Source organism: Haliaeetus leucocephalus, unplaced genomic scaffold (genome assembly GCF_000737465.1).
Source record: "Haliaeetus leucocephalus isolate CR32 unplaced genomic scaffold, Haliaeetus_leucocephalus-4.0 Scaffold217, whole genome shotgun sequence".
NCBI classification, from domain to species: Eukaryota; Metazoa; Chordata; class Aves; order Accipitriformes; family Accipitridae; genus Haliaeetus; species Haliaeetus leucocephalus.
In genome coordinates, this window is record NW_010972653.1 from 9,838,799 (window position 1) to 9,855,714 (window position 16,916).

At 38.3% G+C, this 16,916-nt stretch overlaps 1 protein-coding gene across 1 annotated transcript in view; it reads right to left on the minus strand.

Moving 5' to 3' along the window:
* The window catches only part of TPO (thyroid peroxidase), a 51,960-nt gene that overhangs the window by 15,181 nt on the left and 19,863 nt on the right, over window positions 1-16,916 (minus strand). The window contains exons 8-11 of the mRNA XM_010566757.1: window positions 11,329-11,844; window positions 4,038-4,296; window positions 3,348-3,518; window positions 1,571-1,808 (exon numbers count right to left, since the gene is read on the minus strand). Coding sequence (XP_010565059.1) covers window positions 1,571-1,808; window positions 3,348-3,518; window positions 4,038-4,296; window positions 11,329-11,844 — 1,184 coding nt within the window. The remainder of the gene's footprint in view (window positions 1-1,570; window positions 1,809-3,347; window positions 3,519-4,037; window positions 4,297-11,328; window positions 11,845-16,916) is intronic.

Genomic DNA, 16,916 nt, shown 5'->3' on the forward strand with positions numbered 1-16,916 from the left:
TCAAAAATTCTACTTAGTCCTGATTTCTGAACTTAAAAGTGTACGTTAGAAAAGATGTTTTGAAATCCCTACTTACTGATGTGTCAATTAGGGTATCTACTAAGCATGTAGTGTTACTGGTGCAGATATAGATAATACCCAACATTCTATCTGACAAGGCACTGCAATGAATGTTAGACTTTTCCATTCTTATACTTACTGTGTGACAACTATAACATGTTGTTACATACTTCTAACTTCTCTTAGATAGTTCCTTTACTCTTAATGACAGAACACCATTTCACCTTTAAGTTAGCTGACACAAACTTTGTGGCAGAAACTTGGGGAATCCTTTCATTACTAGAACTCTCTTTTTCTCAGTTTAGAGTTAACATTAAATTATGCTTAAATTTAATTAATGCTAGTAGTATCATAAGACACTGAATAATAAGTAGTATCATAAGGCACTGAATAATGGAAACAAGACTGGAAGGACCTTGATAGATTATCCTTCCCCAGATAGGGTCAAGTATGCCTGTACAATTCAGAGGACTTTCAACCACGTTTTTAACACAGCTGAGTGGAATGTTTGTTGTCTATACAGTTTATGCTAATAAGATACCACCTTTATGATTAACATCGCTTTTTCCTGTGAGCTAATTAATTAACATTTTTTAAAGTTCAGATTTAAATTCTGCCTCGGATGCTTATTTACATAATGGTTTCTTTCCACAACGGTGACTTATGAGAGGAGCTTAAAGGTGAGAGTAAGGACCAGATGTACTTAAAACGCCACTGCTAGCATGGTGAGAGCAGTTTAAAATTAGTCTTCTCATGAGATTCAAAACCACTGCCACAAGTACATGACGGAAATGGAAAAAAGGTTGGTTTTATAATTGCTTCAGGAGCAGAAGCAAGATATAAACTGCATCTTGCACCCCTTTGTGACCTGAAGCTGCTTTTCTCCTGCCTTCCTGGTGTGGAGGGTTGTACTGGCGCAAGATCCTGGTGGCCGTTGTGCAGGGTTGGGTAAAGGGACGTCCTATGCTGTGTCCAATGAGGCAATTCTGGGAGCACTCTGCAGTCCCAGTTCACGTAAGACCAGGTACGTGATGTTTTTATTATCCCCTCTAGGAAGCCTGAATTACAGTTCTTTGCCTATCCCTTCTGACTTTGCTGTGGTTACCATGGAAAATGTTGAGGTTCTTCCAGTTCCTGAGCCCAGTGCAGCCCTCAGGGACTGGATAGCTACAGGCTGCACAGAACTACATCCATCCACACAGAAGTTTGCTGCTCCTGCCACAGTTAACTGCTGGTGGCACCTTGCATTTCCCCCAGGAGTGCAAAGTTGGACATCTTAGTACCATAGAAACAATCTCCATGTCATTTGGGATTGACACTATATACAGACCAAAGAAGAATAAGCAAATGTCACCCAACAAAACTGAAGGAGCTAAGATAAAAATGTGGAAGTGGCAGGGAATAATTTTTTTAAAGCATATTTAAGCACCACGTTTTCCTCACATATCTGTAAAACCTCCATTGCTTCTGCTTTGTTACAGAAATTGTTCAACAGCATGAATAAACTTACCGGTCACCATCCCTTAGTGCTTTCATTTGCTTTCCAATTATACACGCAAACAGGGGGCCGGTTCTAGCACCTGGAAGAAAGTCTTCTACCAGACCACCAAGCCAAACATCAATATTGCTAGGATTATGGTACAATTCCATGATTTTTTCAGTGACGTTGTGATTGGTTATTATTGTATTCAGGTCAGTGTGAGTTTCCAGTTTTGGTAAGCCACAGAATTCTCGCCAGTCATTATAACCTGTAAATATTATGTTAAAAGAAAAATTAGATTTGACTGTTAAGCATGATATATGAAATTAATAAATTTATAAGCACTGGATTCTGACAACCTTAATCACAGTCATGGGCAGTTATGTCTAAAAATATCCCTATTATTATTGGTTAAATTGATCAGGGAAATGATGGCAGGATCTGAAACTACAGGTTATGCAATTGCTACATCATTTTCATGAAGAAAAACAAAGGTTTAAAACAATTCTCCCATGTTTAAGCAATGAAAACATGACAATAGATAATAGGAGCATGCACTGTTTCTTGAGCTTTCCAGACTAGGAATACAGGATTTAGATGAAGAGTGGGCAAAGAGTAACCTGAATGAAGTTAGTAACTAAAGCACTTTACTAAGGAGAGTGTCCTAGGGTCCATGTCCAGCTCTCTAGAAACTAGTTTTCTTTTACATTATTTTACATCATTGGAATTAAACTCCCCTACCTCCCAACAAAAATTTAACTTCTGGTCTGGAAGGTCGAACCTCCGTTTCTACCCTTGGGTAGCTGAGAGCTTTAAACTCCAAGCCACTCAGACTTCATTTCTACTGTCCAGGGCCAACGACTTGTGTATGCCTAGCTGCGGAGTTGCACAGGACAAATGGAGAGGGTTGTCACCCAGAGACATAATGCTGTTTGACAGTCAGTCAGTCCCACCTCCACGGGTAGGACGTCGGGCTCAGAGCATAGAAGGGCAGCCATGTTTGTTCCTTAGTCATGCAGACAAGTGATCTGCTCAGGCAAGGGCTTTTAGTTCTAGGAACTAAAAATAAAGAGGCCCCGCCTGCCATGCTGAGGATCGCTTCCTCTGCTCTCAGAAGCTGTGGCACGCTTGTAAGAGGTTTTTACACAGAACTGGGAACACACTGTATTTTTTAAGAGCTGATGCAATCAAATTGAACTAAGCTCCAGTAGTTTTTCTCTAAGCTGGAACACCCATGGCCTGATGGGCTAATGCTCCTTGACTGTTAGTTCAGTCTTACCCTGGGCTGACTGGAGGAAGAAATGTGGTGCAAAAACCAGGCACAAATATGTAACATTTCTCAAAATGCGGTGTACGCCTAACTAAGCCATCTACACCACTCCTGGAGACATCTGAACACCTTCTATGGTTGGTAGAGCCGATGAGGTTGTGTCTAACCTAAGCTGATCTGCCCCACAGGCTGGGGGCAGCCTGGTGATGGCAAGTAGCTGCTGCAGGCAGAAACTGCACTCTGGAGCTGGTTCCAGCAAGAGTGAGCCTCAGGTACCTACACTGAGCACACCCAGCTCCACTCACTAGTACTGTCCTTCTAGATTCCAGACTTAACGGATTATTTTAATTTCAAATGCTGTGGAATATTTTGTTTCCATCAAAGTTAAAAATATTAGCAACACTACATTTTAAAAGAGACTTAAGTTACTTTTCTAATTACCAAAGCTATTTTTTAAAAGCCTACGATTACATCCCAAATATAAGCAGTTATAATTCAGTTACCAGTTGGAAGAAAATTCAAGAAAAATCAATAGACCTGGGAGTCCATGATCACGGCCACGCTGTAAATTTAATGATGCTAAATCAAGTGAACCATTATTGGACAACACAAACAGTTTTTCTGTTAACTCCTCATTCAGCAGTTGATCTTGCATCTGCAGTTTTGCTGAATGTGCTAGAAGACCCCTTAGTAAAGGATCCAAGCCTCCTTTAAACACAAAAATAGTATAATGTTACAGCATATATATAAACCATTTTAACTTTCTTAACAAATGTGAATGCATGTATGTTTCTATCTTTTTTAAACATTGGCCACATAGGCTTCTACATTCAAACACATGTAAAAATATCCTTCAGGTTGGAATAGAAGTAATAGTGCTATGAAAAGGCTCCATCTTCTTCTTCAGGCATAAGAAATTTTGCAACCCGATAATACCGTCATCCACAAAAAAAGATATGAAATATCTTCATCATCAATCATCAATCATTGGTCTATTGTCAATCTACCAGACTGGTTTAATCTGGGGAGTAACTTTTGTCTGATTCAGACAACTATTTAACTCAGAATAATCGTTCCAGTTCATGTTTAGTGCTCTGGAACCTGTTCAACAACTTAAATCAGTGAAGCAATTAAATAAATGTTCCTATTCCTAATTCAAGGTAAGTAACTTTGAAAAAAGTTACAATATTCTGGAAAAAAACCCAAACAGTTTAAATAAAACCATACCTTCTTTAATGAGCCTCCAAGGACTAAAGAAAACTTCATGCAAATGAAGATTTGGGAGTTCTGGATCATCTAAATACTGTGCATTCAGTCGCCTTACTATTGGTTGTATTGTTGCATGACCAAAACGAAAAGCAGCTGTTGAAAATATGTTAGAAACTGTAGGATTCATTGTGGGATCATAACCTGTATAAAGGCCAATATACAGATTAAAAGCATCTGGACCAATGATTTTGGGAATGTAATCTCTTAAAGTAATAATCTGAAAGAAAAAAAAAAAAAGACGTTTATCGTTCAGCGTTTTTATAGATGAATAGTAATGATTCCCAGGTGCTAAATGCCTTTTTCTTCACTCATCTGGGCCCAAGCATTTGGCATGACAAAGAGCGGTATTAGCTGGTAAACAATATCAGTTTTATTTTTGCAAGAAGGAGACAAATGACCAGAGAGAATCAGTGGCACAGCTCAGTACAGTGCAACAGTCAGGCCCCTGTTAGCTCCTACCATAAATGCTAGACCAAAGCCTCCTGAGCAGGGATTACCAGTGTTGTTCACTTAAAACCCACGGGGGTAATCCACCTCACAGGAGGTGTGCTGAGATTTAAAGCCTTGATTGTGATTGTGTAAATTATAATGCCTTTAAAAATGGCAATGAAAGCATGAATTGCTATAAAATCTTTCAAGAATGGTAGTTAATATGAACAGATTCTATTTTCAGGCATATATTTGTAACACAAATCCTCTTTACTAAATATTTGAAATGACCAGGCTTTAAAATACTGGTGCCCAGAATCCCTTGGTAGACATTTTATGCTCAACTCAAGCCAATTTATAGGCTCCTAAAAACCACACTTCAAAAATGAAAATGCTGATAAACACCTTCTGTCAAATGCCTTTATAATGGAATAGTATTATAGTTGCATGAAGAAAGCATATGAGTAATCATGACCAAAAAAAAAGGGGAAAACAATCTAATGTACCAAATAAAATGAAAGTGCATTATAGGTTAAAGATTACACTGAACTCAATAAAGCATAATGGGATGAATATGAAGCATAATGAACTCAATAAAATACCTTATAGATTCAATATAGTGTGCAATAAAATATACAGACAAATGTACTTTGAGCTTGATATAGTGCATATTGAAAAGCTAGTTGGCATAAAATGACCTTATGAAAAACTTGTATCTTTATTTTAGGCACGGCACAGAGACAAGCAAACCTCTCCAGAATTTGCGCACTTTTCTCAGGAGGCAGAGGTAACAACCTCTTTATGTTTTCACGTCAGGTCATGCAGTGAACAAAATATTTGAAAGACAATAGATTAGAATTTCTTTTACAGCTCCTTTAATACAGCATATGAAGAAAACAAAGTAATTGCTAGAAATTAATACTGACACTACCATTTGAGAAGTTAACCTTTTCCTACATTCACAAAGGTTTTGCAAGACAACAGTTCTTTCTAATTTTAGATTTAGAGTTAGTTACGAGCAAAGACTTTAAATAGCACTAGGATAGTCATGGACACAAACATCCTGACATGACTGTAATTTTTTGGCTCATTGTAAATGAAATCCCAAGCTAAGCTGCTTGTAAAGGCCAGATTCCCTGAAGGAAAGGGCAATTCAGATTTTTCATTTGCTCCAGAGGCAAGATCTTAATTTCTTTTTTCCTTGAGGGGGGCGGGGAGAAAGGTTGCAGTTTCAAGACGTAAAAATTAAAAGGCTAAGGGTAGAGAGGGTTCTTATGCCTGCCTTGAGCTAGGAGAGGCATCTGTTTGATGGAAACTTCCAATGGCTAAATGAGACTCCATCAAGTAGAAGAGATTTTTGGACAATACAGACTAAGATGTTACTAATACAGCAGAAGGTGATACTGCCAGAAAGAATCTGGAGTCTGACAGAGAACCACATCTAAAGTAGCATCCAGTATTTGTGTGGTCTTTGAATGTACCTTGCCTGAATTCATCTGCGTGAAGTCAAAGAGATGCTCACTACAAGTTCTCATAACTGACACATATATGTTTTAAAGAAGGTGTAAACAGCTGACAAACATCAAAATTATTTTTGTTAAAATTCTTCTGCATGCACTCCCTGCTTTGAGAGAATGATTTGAAAGGTTTATTTCCTTTCATATTTGGCATAAAGAAGCATAACACTTTCTTTCAATACAGTGTTCCTCCAACAACTAAGATTCTCCTGTGGAAACAAAGGAACATGCTTGTCTAAAAATGCGTCAATAAAATCAGAGCCAGAAAGGGACTATATGGAAAAGAAATTGCAAGTACGTACAGTGAACTACCATTTATTACTTACATTGAGTCTATTTATGAATAATAAGTTAAATTCCAGGTGTTTGCAGCAGCATAAGGGATTTATGTGGATCTGATGAGTCTGAACCTGCAAGGTACTGGGTGGTCTCAACTCCTTGTGACATTTATGAAATAACTGTTAATCCAAGCTCCTCTGAGGATACATTCAGCACCTAATAGCATCAACTCCAAGCTGTATAGCAGCTTCATGAAGAAATTAATTTTAATCAATAATGTAAATGTTTCTACTGTCTCATGGCAGTCATTGTTTCAACAGAATAATTCAGTGAAAAATGATGACAAATGGGCACTGTCTTTTAAAATGAAGGCCATATGCTCAATTTTGAAATTACTTAATTAGTCTATATGACCAGATAGTAACAGAGAGATTACGAGTACTTAAATGCTGTTTATTTAGTCATACTAGAGAAAATCAAATTTTTATTTCCTAGCAATTCAACCAATCATTTGGTAAGTATCGAGACAGAAATAGAATCTGAGTGATTACAAGACTGTCAGAAAAGGCTTTGTATAGATTTTACATCATATTATGAATCACATGTGCACTGTTTATAGAAAAGTAATTGAATCCTGACATGCAAATACAATAATACTCCAAGTTAAACAGGCTATTAGCGTGAAAGGCAACATCCCTCTCATTCAGAAGGCAGAATTACAACAGGGGTTCCCAAGTGTCCTTATGAACTCAGCGAGCATCCTGGCTGGGTTTGCCTCCCGGCTGGGCCACCTCCAGTGGAAGTCAGCCATACATTAGATATTTGGGAATAGGTTACATAATTTCAGATTATTTTTGAGAATTTTTTGTTTGTGTTAAAAGTTATTTCAAATTAGGTGCAAAAGATACAGAATTTTTTATTACTTCTCATAAGGTTCAGCAGACTTTCCTTGCCAAAACCCCTCCAGTATTTTCCAAAGTAGGTGTGAATGGGGCACAATGGATGGAAAAGGACAATAAAAAACAGGCTGGAAGAGAGAATATAAAAATATGTGAACTATCATAAGAATAAGTAAGACCAAAAGTGCAATTTGTCTTTGCCATTGGCCAGAGGTAGCTGCAAAGAAATATTATCTTACTGAGATACTGAAAAGCCAATTAAGTGAAGCACCTGCACTTGGGAAAGATTGCAGAAATAATAGAGAACAACCAAACATAGCAGTGTTTAATTCATTAAAATGATGCGCACAGTTGGTTTGAAGTTCTCACTGTAAGTATTAAAGGATTTACAGATTATATTGAAGTCCTAAACTTTTATGTAAAGGGTGATTGTATGAGAGTTTAATAAAGAAATGACCACATTATTATAGTTCTGTTAATAGTTTGAACTATACTCTTTGTAAACATGAGTTATTACAGTGTGCAACACATACTCTTTTATAACATCAATTATTTTTCTATTTATCCTTTATAATTTCATAGAGTTTAAGCTCCGAGAGGAGTTATGTAATCATCTAATTTCACAGACAAGTTTCATCCGTTAGCCATGTTGAACCCAATAATTGTAGTTAAGGTTAAGTTAAAGTACATCACCCACTTGCAACCTACACCTCAGATCATGGCAGAGAATTAGGGATGCAACATGCTCAGAGAACACAAGCAGATGTGAAGCAAGTGAAAAAAACACCCATATACACATTGAAAACTAAAGGTCGTTGTCAGCTACAATTGGGATCAACTGGCAGTAACACCATTAATTCAAAGTTGGTTCGCTGATACTGTAATAAATTAAAGAAAATTTGATTCGGATTGATCTGCAAAACTCCTGCTTCACTCTAATGCCACATCATCTAGTTTTCACAATCCAAATGGCACATCAGGGGAAACAGTCTCTGGAAGGAACAGCACGTGTGCATGCAATATTATCCTGCAAATCACGTATGTACAAAATAGTAATGTTAAGACTGTAGCAGTTGCATAATTGAGCATTTTTTCCTATTCTGTTCACACTTTTTGTTTAAAGGAAAACAAATTTAAACTATTTTCTTTCTCAGGTCAAAACAGGAATAAGCAAAACAAGCAGATAATTTCATTTCAGTTAGTAAATGACAATGAAAAAATGTCTTTTTGCACAAAACACAAGGTAAATCAGTGTATGTATTTTTACCACTGTATACTGCGGTGTTAATGCTTTAGAGTTAAGCATGTGTCATTCCAGTAAAATACAAGGGGAGAGTTAATCACTGTTGTGACTTATATAAACTACTACTTATCAGGGAAACATGTCTGCAATGCAACCAAAAAAATCTGTTTTGTCCAGGATATCAACAGGCACTTGTTATGTTTGGTAACTTTGTCAAGTTTCTATTATTAAATGCTTGTCACTAGAGATATTTATGGTGCCAGAAAAACATCCAGAAGGAAAAGTATGGTCTAGAGAGAGATTTTTTTAATTCTCCTTATTCTAGAAAGAAGGGAAGGCCTTTTGTTCAATTCTCTATAATTACACACCCACAGGCAAAAATTATGCTTGAAAGTATTCATTCCAAAAAGAGAGAATTTTAGAAATGTGTAGCAACTGAAACAAAATTTTAGAGTGGAAATCTCAAGGTAACTTCAACTAGAGCTGTCATTATTCCGCTGGTATAGCATACCACATTAATAGAGATACTCCAATTATCTCTCCTGAATGAATGTCTCTAAACCAGCTAGATAGAAGTCAAATACATTTCTAATGAGCCATAGGCAAATCTCATTAGTCTGTGATACTGCCAGAGATAGTGAGTAGCCCAGATTCATGCGGTGTATTGCCTTGCACAGTGTTTTCTTTCAGGCCATAATATTAGTGGACGTAAATCAGAAGTGTATGAATGCACAGAGGCCTACTTTTGGATTTGCACTTTTCTTCTAACCATTCTGACTTGTCAATGCTATTATTTTAATGTAAACAGCACATTTACAACAGAGGAGCTGATACGGTTAATGTATACAAAATATGTATTAAGAAAAAAGCCAAACTTTTCAAAAGGACTGACTAAATACAATTAAATAACTTTTCTGATGTTATTTGGCTTTAAGTGCAAATATAACAACACACCAGCAAATGCAGGTGGTTTCTTAAAGGAAACATTCTGCATATTCTGCTGACTAAAAATTGTGTCAAAAGAAAAGAAATGTGTTTTATGAGAATAGTGAAATTTTCCTCCCTCCTTCCCCAATTTATCTTCAAAAAAGTCTCCTTTTGGTACTAAAACCTATCTGTTTGTAAGAATCAGAAAGCATAGGAAAGTCCCCTAGCCTTCAGTTTATTCTGGTCCTGATATTGCTCCTCCAGTATTATGGATTATAACGGACAGACTGAATCACTGTGTCTTAGGTTGTCTGATTAAAGGTCAATCTCCACAAATGCAAAGGCCCTGGTGAGGCTTGGAGGAGCAACGTCAGGTGGAGCAACCTGAGTAACCAAACCATTGAAAAGGGGCTCGCGGGATCGTCCATTCCCCAAGGCCACTGGAGAGAGCGGCCAGACCCCGAGACCGCGTGTGAAACCTGCCAAGATAAGCCAACAAAAGAAACTGTCCTCCGAACATCACACAGGCAAAAGGGGTGGTTGCCTGCAGCGGTGGGAGTCGCTATGGGGTGCAGGGAGGAGATGACTTGGGGGGACTGGGTAAGAGCATCGTTTGCAATGTTTTAAGGGGATTGTGGGAATGTGTGAAACACTATGGAGTACTCGGGGAAAGGACTAAAGTTGGGGAAAGGGAGGGGCCAAGGTGGGCTGGGGAGGAACAAGCATGGCAAAATAGAGGGAAAAGGGGATAAAAGAGGTTGTCTGAGTGTGAAGAGTTAGCTGATCAGTGTGCTCATCTGACTGAGCCCTGTGCTTGATCTCTGCAGTTTAAGCTATATTCTTCTGAAATCCTATTTCCATGTAACCCCTTTGTGGGTGTACTCTCTATTCTGAATGTGCATGTGCAATCACTAGGCAGTTTCCAGCCAGACCAGAGATGACAAGCAACATAAGAAACTTGAGGACCTGCAAAGAGCATGAGTGGGACCCTGAGCCTCAGGGGCTTGTGAGCCCAGGCATCAGGAGCCAGACCAGCTGTGGGCCCAGCCACTGTGCAAGGCTGTCCAGGAGAGCTCCACGTTGCCTGTGTGTGTACTTCACTAATGGGCTTCAATCCTGAGCAGCCGCAGAGAACATGGGTCAGGCCATCCCTGCCGTTCACATTCATGTGAGTGCCAGCAAAGGTGCTGCTTTTGATCTGCACTGCTTGGTGTGGCCTGCCACGTGTGTGTGTGTGTGTGCGTCTCCCCACACTGAAAAACAGAACTGTGAGGAAAAAGAAGTTAAAGCCTGCGTAGCTATTTTGGGGGGGAGGGGGGGGAGAATAAGGAAAAAAAAAGTAAAAAAAAGAAATAAAAAGGAAAATGCTGGGTAGAAACAGATTTGCCTGTTCTCAGATCTAATATAGACATTCTTATGGGGTCTTTTCTTCTGTATTTTCCGATATCTGTTTCTCCTGCTATCTCCTATCAAGAGTAGCCCTTGAAGTTTATGCATTAATGCCTCACTGAGAACTTCATAGGCATTTTTACACAGGGAAGCTTTTGATGTATATAATACCTATGTGAAAGTAAACAATGTGAACACTATGTAAATATAGAGACATTACTTTTTAATTGTTTCCTTTACCAAAAAACCTACCAAAAATGCATCTGAAAAGACCTCTTCAAAGACAAAATAGATACCAGAGAATCCCACAGAAAGATGTAGCAGAGTAGAAACTGCCATGAAAATCAGAGCACTGAGGGGTCTGGACAATCTAAGGACCAGGACATTGCATTCAGGAAAGTGGAAAATGGAACAAACTTTAAACATGCCAAATTTGAAGCGCAGAAATAGGTGGCAAAGGTAACATGATCTCAAAAGCCACTCACAGAAACATATCTGAAGTTTTGTGATCAATTCTGTTCTAAGATATTCACTGCAATGGGTAGATAAGCAAATAAACAGCCAACCTGATGCAGAGCACCGACAATTTTTCGTGCTTCTTGGTACACTGTCTCAGCACTCCAGTGGCCGTTGATGTTTTTGAGGGCTCTGGCCAGGCGGTTGTGCTCTCTCAGCCACAGCGTGTGCATGGCTGCCAGAGACGTGACCTCACTGGATCGGCTGTCCCCAGCCATAAAGCATTCAATCCTCTCACCTTCACTTGAATTCGAGTCTTGTGCACAAGGTGATGGGATCCGGTCTGTAAAAGGCAGGTATTCACGATGGTTATCATAGTATTCAACGTTTACTCTAAGAAGGCCTTCTTTGCTTGTTAAATTCCTCAGTTTGTTTTCAGTGGCAGGGGTACTGCCATAGACAGTAGAAGCATCAAGGAAAGAAGTTAAGCCATTGATCTGTTGTCTTGGATTTAGCGTTGATAGATTTCCAAAGAGAATGCCATGATCACCAGTGCTGCACGCAGGAGATGAGCGGTAGAAGGGCAGGCAATCCATCCCTGCAGATAACGTGTCATTGGTGGTCACCTGCATTAAAAAAAAAAATGGGTATTTTCTGAGGTGAAGATAACAGCTGTGGATGTTGAATTAAGGCTTGTGTAAATATGTCCATCCTCTGCCTCAGTTTTCAGTTGTTCAGATCTCATCTACTGAAGTGATGTATGCTAAACCTGTAGAACTTGTTTTCCTTCAGATTTAAGCAAAGACACGATTCAACCATTTTAAGCAAAGACAAAAATAAAAACCAAAACCATTACTCTGGCATAAGAGCAAGCTACTGATGTAACCCCTTTTGCATAGATCTACACCTAAATTAGCCTGGCTTCACAATCAAAATTCATCGTGGAATGTATCACAGTGAAGACGTGAACATCTGGTCAAATTATGTTCTACTGAAAACCAAATAAAACAGCAGGTTTACATGTATACATAAAAACATAATGAAGAGTTTCAATGTCTGCAGCGGCACGTTATAAAAGCTTTGTTTCAATACTTAATTCTAATCCAGTTTCCTAACTAAAAAAGGCATATGTAATTATTCACTCTGCTTTCTGCCAGTCCCCCACAATCCTTTTCCCACATTATATTACAGCGACAGGTGTCTTACAAGTATTGAATTCTGGCTATATTTATAAAAAAAGCAAAGGCTGCACATAGCCTTTGCCAAATGAAAGACTTCCCAGTCCTTTATCGGTTTGACCCACACACAGTCAAGAGACCAAAGTCAAATGGTGATCCAGCATTTGCGTGCTAGTCCGAAACCAGTCTGAACCAGCCTGTTACTCAGTCAGCTATTCCAAATATATGTAAAGGGCATGAGAGGGACATGTGGGAATTATCCAATGAGACCTTGGGGTATAGGTAAGAGTACTAGGAGAGAATACAGCCCAAACCAGACAGCTAGAAGTTTTGTCACAGGAGAGCACTGAAAGTGGTATGTGACTAACTTAACAGGTGTGGGGAAGGCAGCAGAGATGCTGGAGGAGGAGAGAAAGAAAGAGGGAGAAAGGTTTTATTTGCACTGTAGAATATCCAAGAGGAAAGCTCAGAACATCAAGTCTGTTTCAAAGAACAGAGTTCATCACTAAAACAAAAACTGCCATGTTTCAGAATTACTAAACTCCGTCCGTGTTGTCTAATGCAGATTTGGCTTTACAAACTCTTTTTTCTGAAAAGCACATTATTTCCAAATTCTAACAGTACTGCATTGTGCAACAACAATGAGCCATAACAGCCTGTCAGTTCCAAGAGTTTAAAAAAGATTAACCTGAATTAAAAATGTTATAACAATCATGGAGTGTGAGTTCCAGGGAATATAAATCTAGGGTTTTCTTATCAATTGATCAACATGAAGTAGTTACAGGCAACACTTATTAAAGCTGCTGAAATATCCCAGAAAAAAAGAATCTTCAAAAACTTGACTAAGAGAAAATAAATGTTTTGTACAGACACCTGAGCTAACCCTTCTTATTTGAATTCTATCTTTCTGCTTGATTTTCATTTTTCAGAACTCTTTGGCAGAAGACAGTGAATACTGCAGATGTTATACAAAATTATGTAATTTCTTCTTCATTCTTTTAATAATACAGAGATCAGTCTGTGAAGATAGAATGGTCATTAAATTGGGGTTAAAACTAATAAGGCAACTTTGGAATGGAATTCCAGAGCTTCATATAACAACATTGTTACCTCATTTATTATACCAAGTAAAATTTTCTTACTACTGAGAACTTACGTCAGTAGGGATTGATACCAATAAAGCATTTAAGTTAAGAAAAGGTTTCATTTATTTTTCAAGTTTTGTTTGGTAAAAAAATTGTAGCAATATTTCTTCACTACCTAAGTTTTAGCAAATCAAAGTAGGTTATTTTTTAAGGAAATATGTAATTTCTTTTTCCTTTTTCTTTCTTTCACCAATTGCTGAAATCAGTAATTTCTCTGCTTGGGTTTGCTATTTAGTATTTGTCTCTATTAGTAAGTCTCTTGCTATTAGTGTGGCTTCTTTTTCCCCTCAGCTGGTAATGAAAGCAAGAAGCTCATCTCGTACTACAAATACCTGAACTTGGCAGCCATAGAATTGTATGTGTTTGACTGCCTCCTGCATCTAGTTATCAGGAAAGCCTGGAAGAATTCAGGTATCAGTGGGAAAAAATGTATGAGCCACCTTTAAGTTGTTAACAGTGAGGCTCACAACAAAACATATCAACAGTGAATGAAGTTCATACTGAATAATCTTTAGTTAACTGTCTCTGCAATTTCAATTCAAACCGTTCTGTGCCCCAGTGGAGAAAAACAGCAGTAATGAACATTAAGGGGCTGGCAGAACTGCATAATGCAGTCCTTTCCCTTTTCATAGGGTAAGTAGTGTGTAGCCAGCAGCTGAATGTGCAAATGAGAGGTTCCTTACGTTCTTATTCAAATGACATAAAAAATAATCTGACAGAAAAAAAAGAAGACCCTTTTCTGCTGAAATGGGTACAGAATCACATTTTTCTCTAAAACTAATGAAGACTAGCCCTATCTTTTTTTCTCTTCCTTGCATAATTCTAGAGGGAAAAAAACTCACAATAAAACCCTCTCTGGCCACAATAGTTTTCCTGGTATAGCTGCATGTTGATTTAAACTGTTATTAAATATGCATGGTCAAACCTGTTTATGGTGAAATTCTTTTATGTGTAGGAAAATGAAAGGCACTAATTGTTTCAGTGTACTACAATGACTAAACTGTTATTTTGGTTAAAGAAAAGTCTTTCTTATTGTGAAGTTTTTCTGTGGGAAATGACCTTGTAAAAGGATTTTTGCTGTAGACTTAAAAGAAAACCTAGCTTAGAGTCTATGAAAGGTTGCCAATATGGAAAACATGAATGTTTATTTGTGGACACTCAGAGAAGAGTCAATGAATCCATCTGACAGTGAGCTGCTACCTCTGAAACACGGAAGAAAAAGGCAGGAGCTCACTTTGCTGGTTGCTGAGTGCGCACAGATTGATCCATTTGTAGCTGAGACTGTAACCTGTCATGTTACATGTCACCTTTTGCAAATCACCTCACTTTTCTGTGGCTCTGGTTCTTTTCCACCTTTTTGTATCTGAACTAACTGACTGAAAGCTTTTCAGGATTGTATCTTACTATGTATATGCGCTGTGTCTAACATTGTCAGCAATGTATTAATACTGAATGAAGTCAGTAGCTCTCCTATGAAAGTCTTTCTAATGCCTCATTATGTCTCAGCCCTAACCTGAAATAATCATCTGAGGAATGACAGGTTATCTCCACAACCTGTTCCATGTGTCAGGCTGCTGTAAAAGAAGTATAAACTAAAGCTAGTGATTTTTTCATTATTTTTTTCCACATTATGGGATTCTAAAAAGATACAGAAAAAGAATATTCAGGCTCTACCAGAAGCTGCAGGCTCGATGTGAGAATCACTGGGTCAAATTCTATAGCCTTTATTATGAAAATGTCCAGAATAGAAAATCATAATGGATCCTGCTAACCTATGAATCATTTACCTACACTTGTTATTAATATTAATGCACCACCGCAGCTTTCAATCCTTCATTGAATTGCACTGAGTCAGAACATTTTCCAGACAGCTTCCCTAACCTGCACATTCAGGAGCTTCCTCTCCCCGGTGAAACCCCCAGAGAGGGCATGCAGCTGTAAGCATGGTTGTCCTTTGCTGTGGGTGGATTCTCTCTGGGGTGCTGCTGTTCTAGGAACACAGCAAGAGTGCAAACTGCAGCCTCTATGTTTACATTGTTGGATAATATGCTATTGATTTCGCTGTCTTTGGAAACCAGCCACAGTTTCTTCATATACAAAATGAACATATAAAACTAACTGTGGCAGTTTTCCAAATATTTAATAGGTGGAGATTAGTCTTAATTAAGATTTCACAAAGAAGATCAGTTCTAGGGGGTAATAGCATTTTGTTTCAGTGTTCAAAAAATAGTTCCTCTGGTCACACTAATAACTACAACTCCCCTCCTTTTTTTAAAAAATACAGTGTCTATTCTTTGCCTTTGACAAAAACAATCACAAAATACTAGATATATAATAAAAGCAAAAGAGCAACCATCTTCATATCTGTCTCTCTAAGCTGTGAATAACAGAATAATAACAAAATGGAGCTGAAAAATTCATGGGACTGTGATCATGTAATGAATCCACAAGTTGGGAAACTTATCTAATACTTACAGGGTTGTGTCTGAATTTCTTTATATGCCCCCCCTGCCATGGCCATTCTGAGTATCAGGCACTAATTCCCAAAGGTAGCCATGGGCCTGACCCCATTCCCCTGCTGGGCTACACTGCTGAGCAGGAGCTGCTCCTAGGCTACATTCAGTGCTAGATTTAGTACATGTACATGTAACTTGCCTTCAAAAGCATCCTTGAAACATGCTCTGTGATGAATCTCTTCATAGCTCCAAGATAGAAGTCTGAAATATGTCCCTTGTTTAGAGCACTGAAGGATGCACTTGTGGATCTATGCCATGGTAATGTGTGCAGCTTCTTTCTCTCTGCACTGTAATGCCACTACCACATGAATAATGTTAGCCTTGCAGTCCTTTTTCGAAGATCTCTTAAATTGTCTCTTTTTAAGCAGATGGGATTTCTAGGCTTGAACTAGTCAGAGTTCAGAGGTTAGACTTCTATGGTCCCTGTGATCCACATTTGATTCAAGTTATGGGCAACAGTATAAGTCTCTTCTCAATTTAAAAATCTATTTAGTAATAAAAAAATGTGGGGGTTTTGCACTTAAAGATCACTACTAATTATGCTCTTTCAAAGACTATATCATAAACACAAAACATAAGCTTTCCAAGACTTTTGCAGCTTTATATCTACAGCAAAGTGACTTTTTTAAAATGGGAGTCCATTCGTAGCCACGTTGTGTCATGGTGAAGACATACTCCACCTCCTTCATCACATCATGTGAAGCACTGCTCGTCAGGGACTGGACTTCTGCCCTAGCCTCTCCTGATAAGACTTTGCGATGGGAACATTTCTAAGGCTATCACTTAACAGCATAAACAGAATAAATAATTTCTTGCCCCAGATGGAAATTTGAGACATAGTAAACTAGAGATTTTTGTC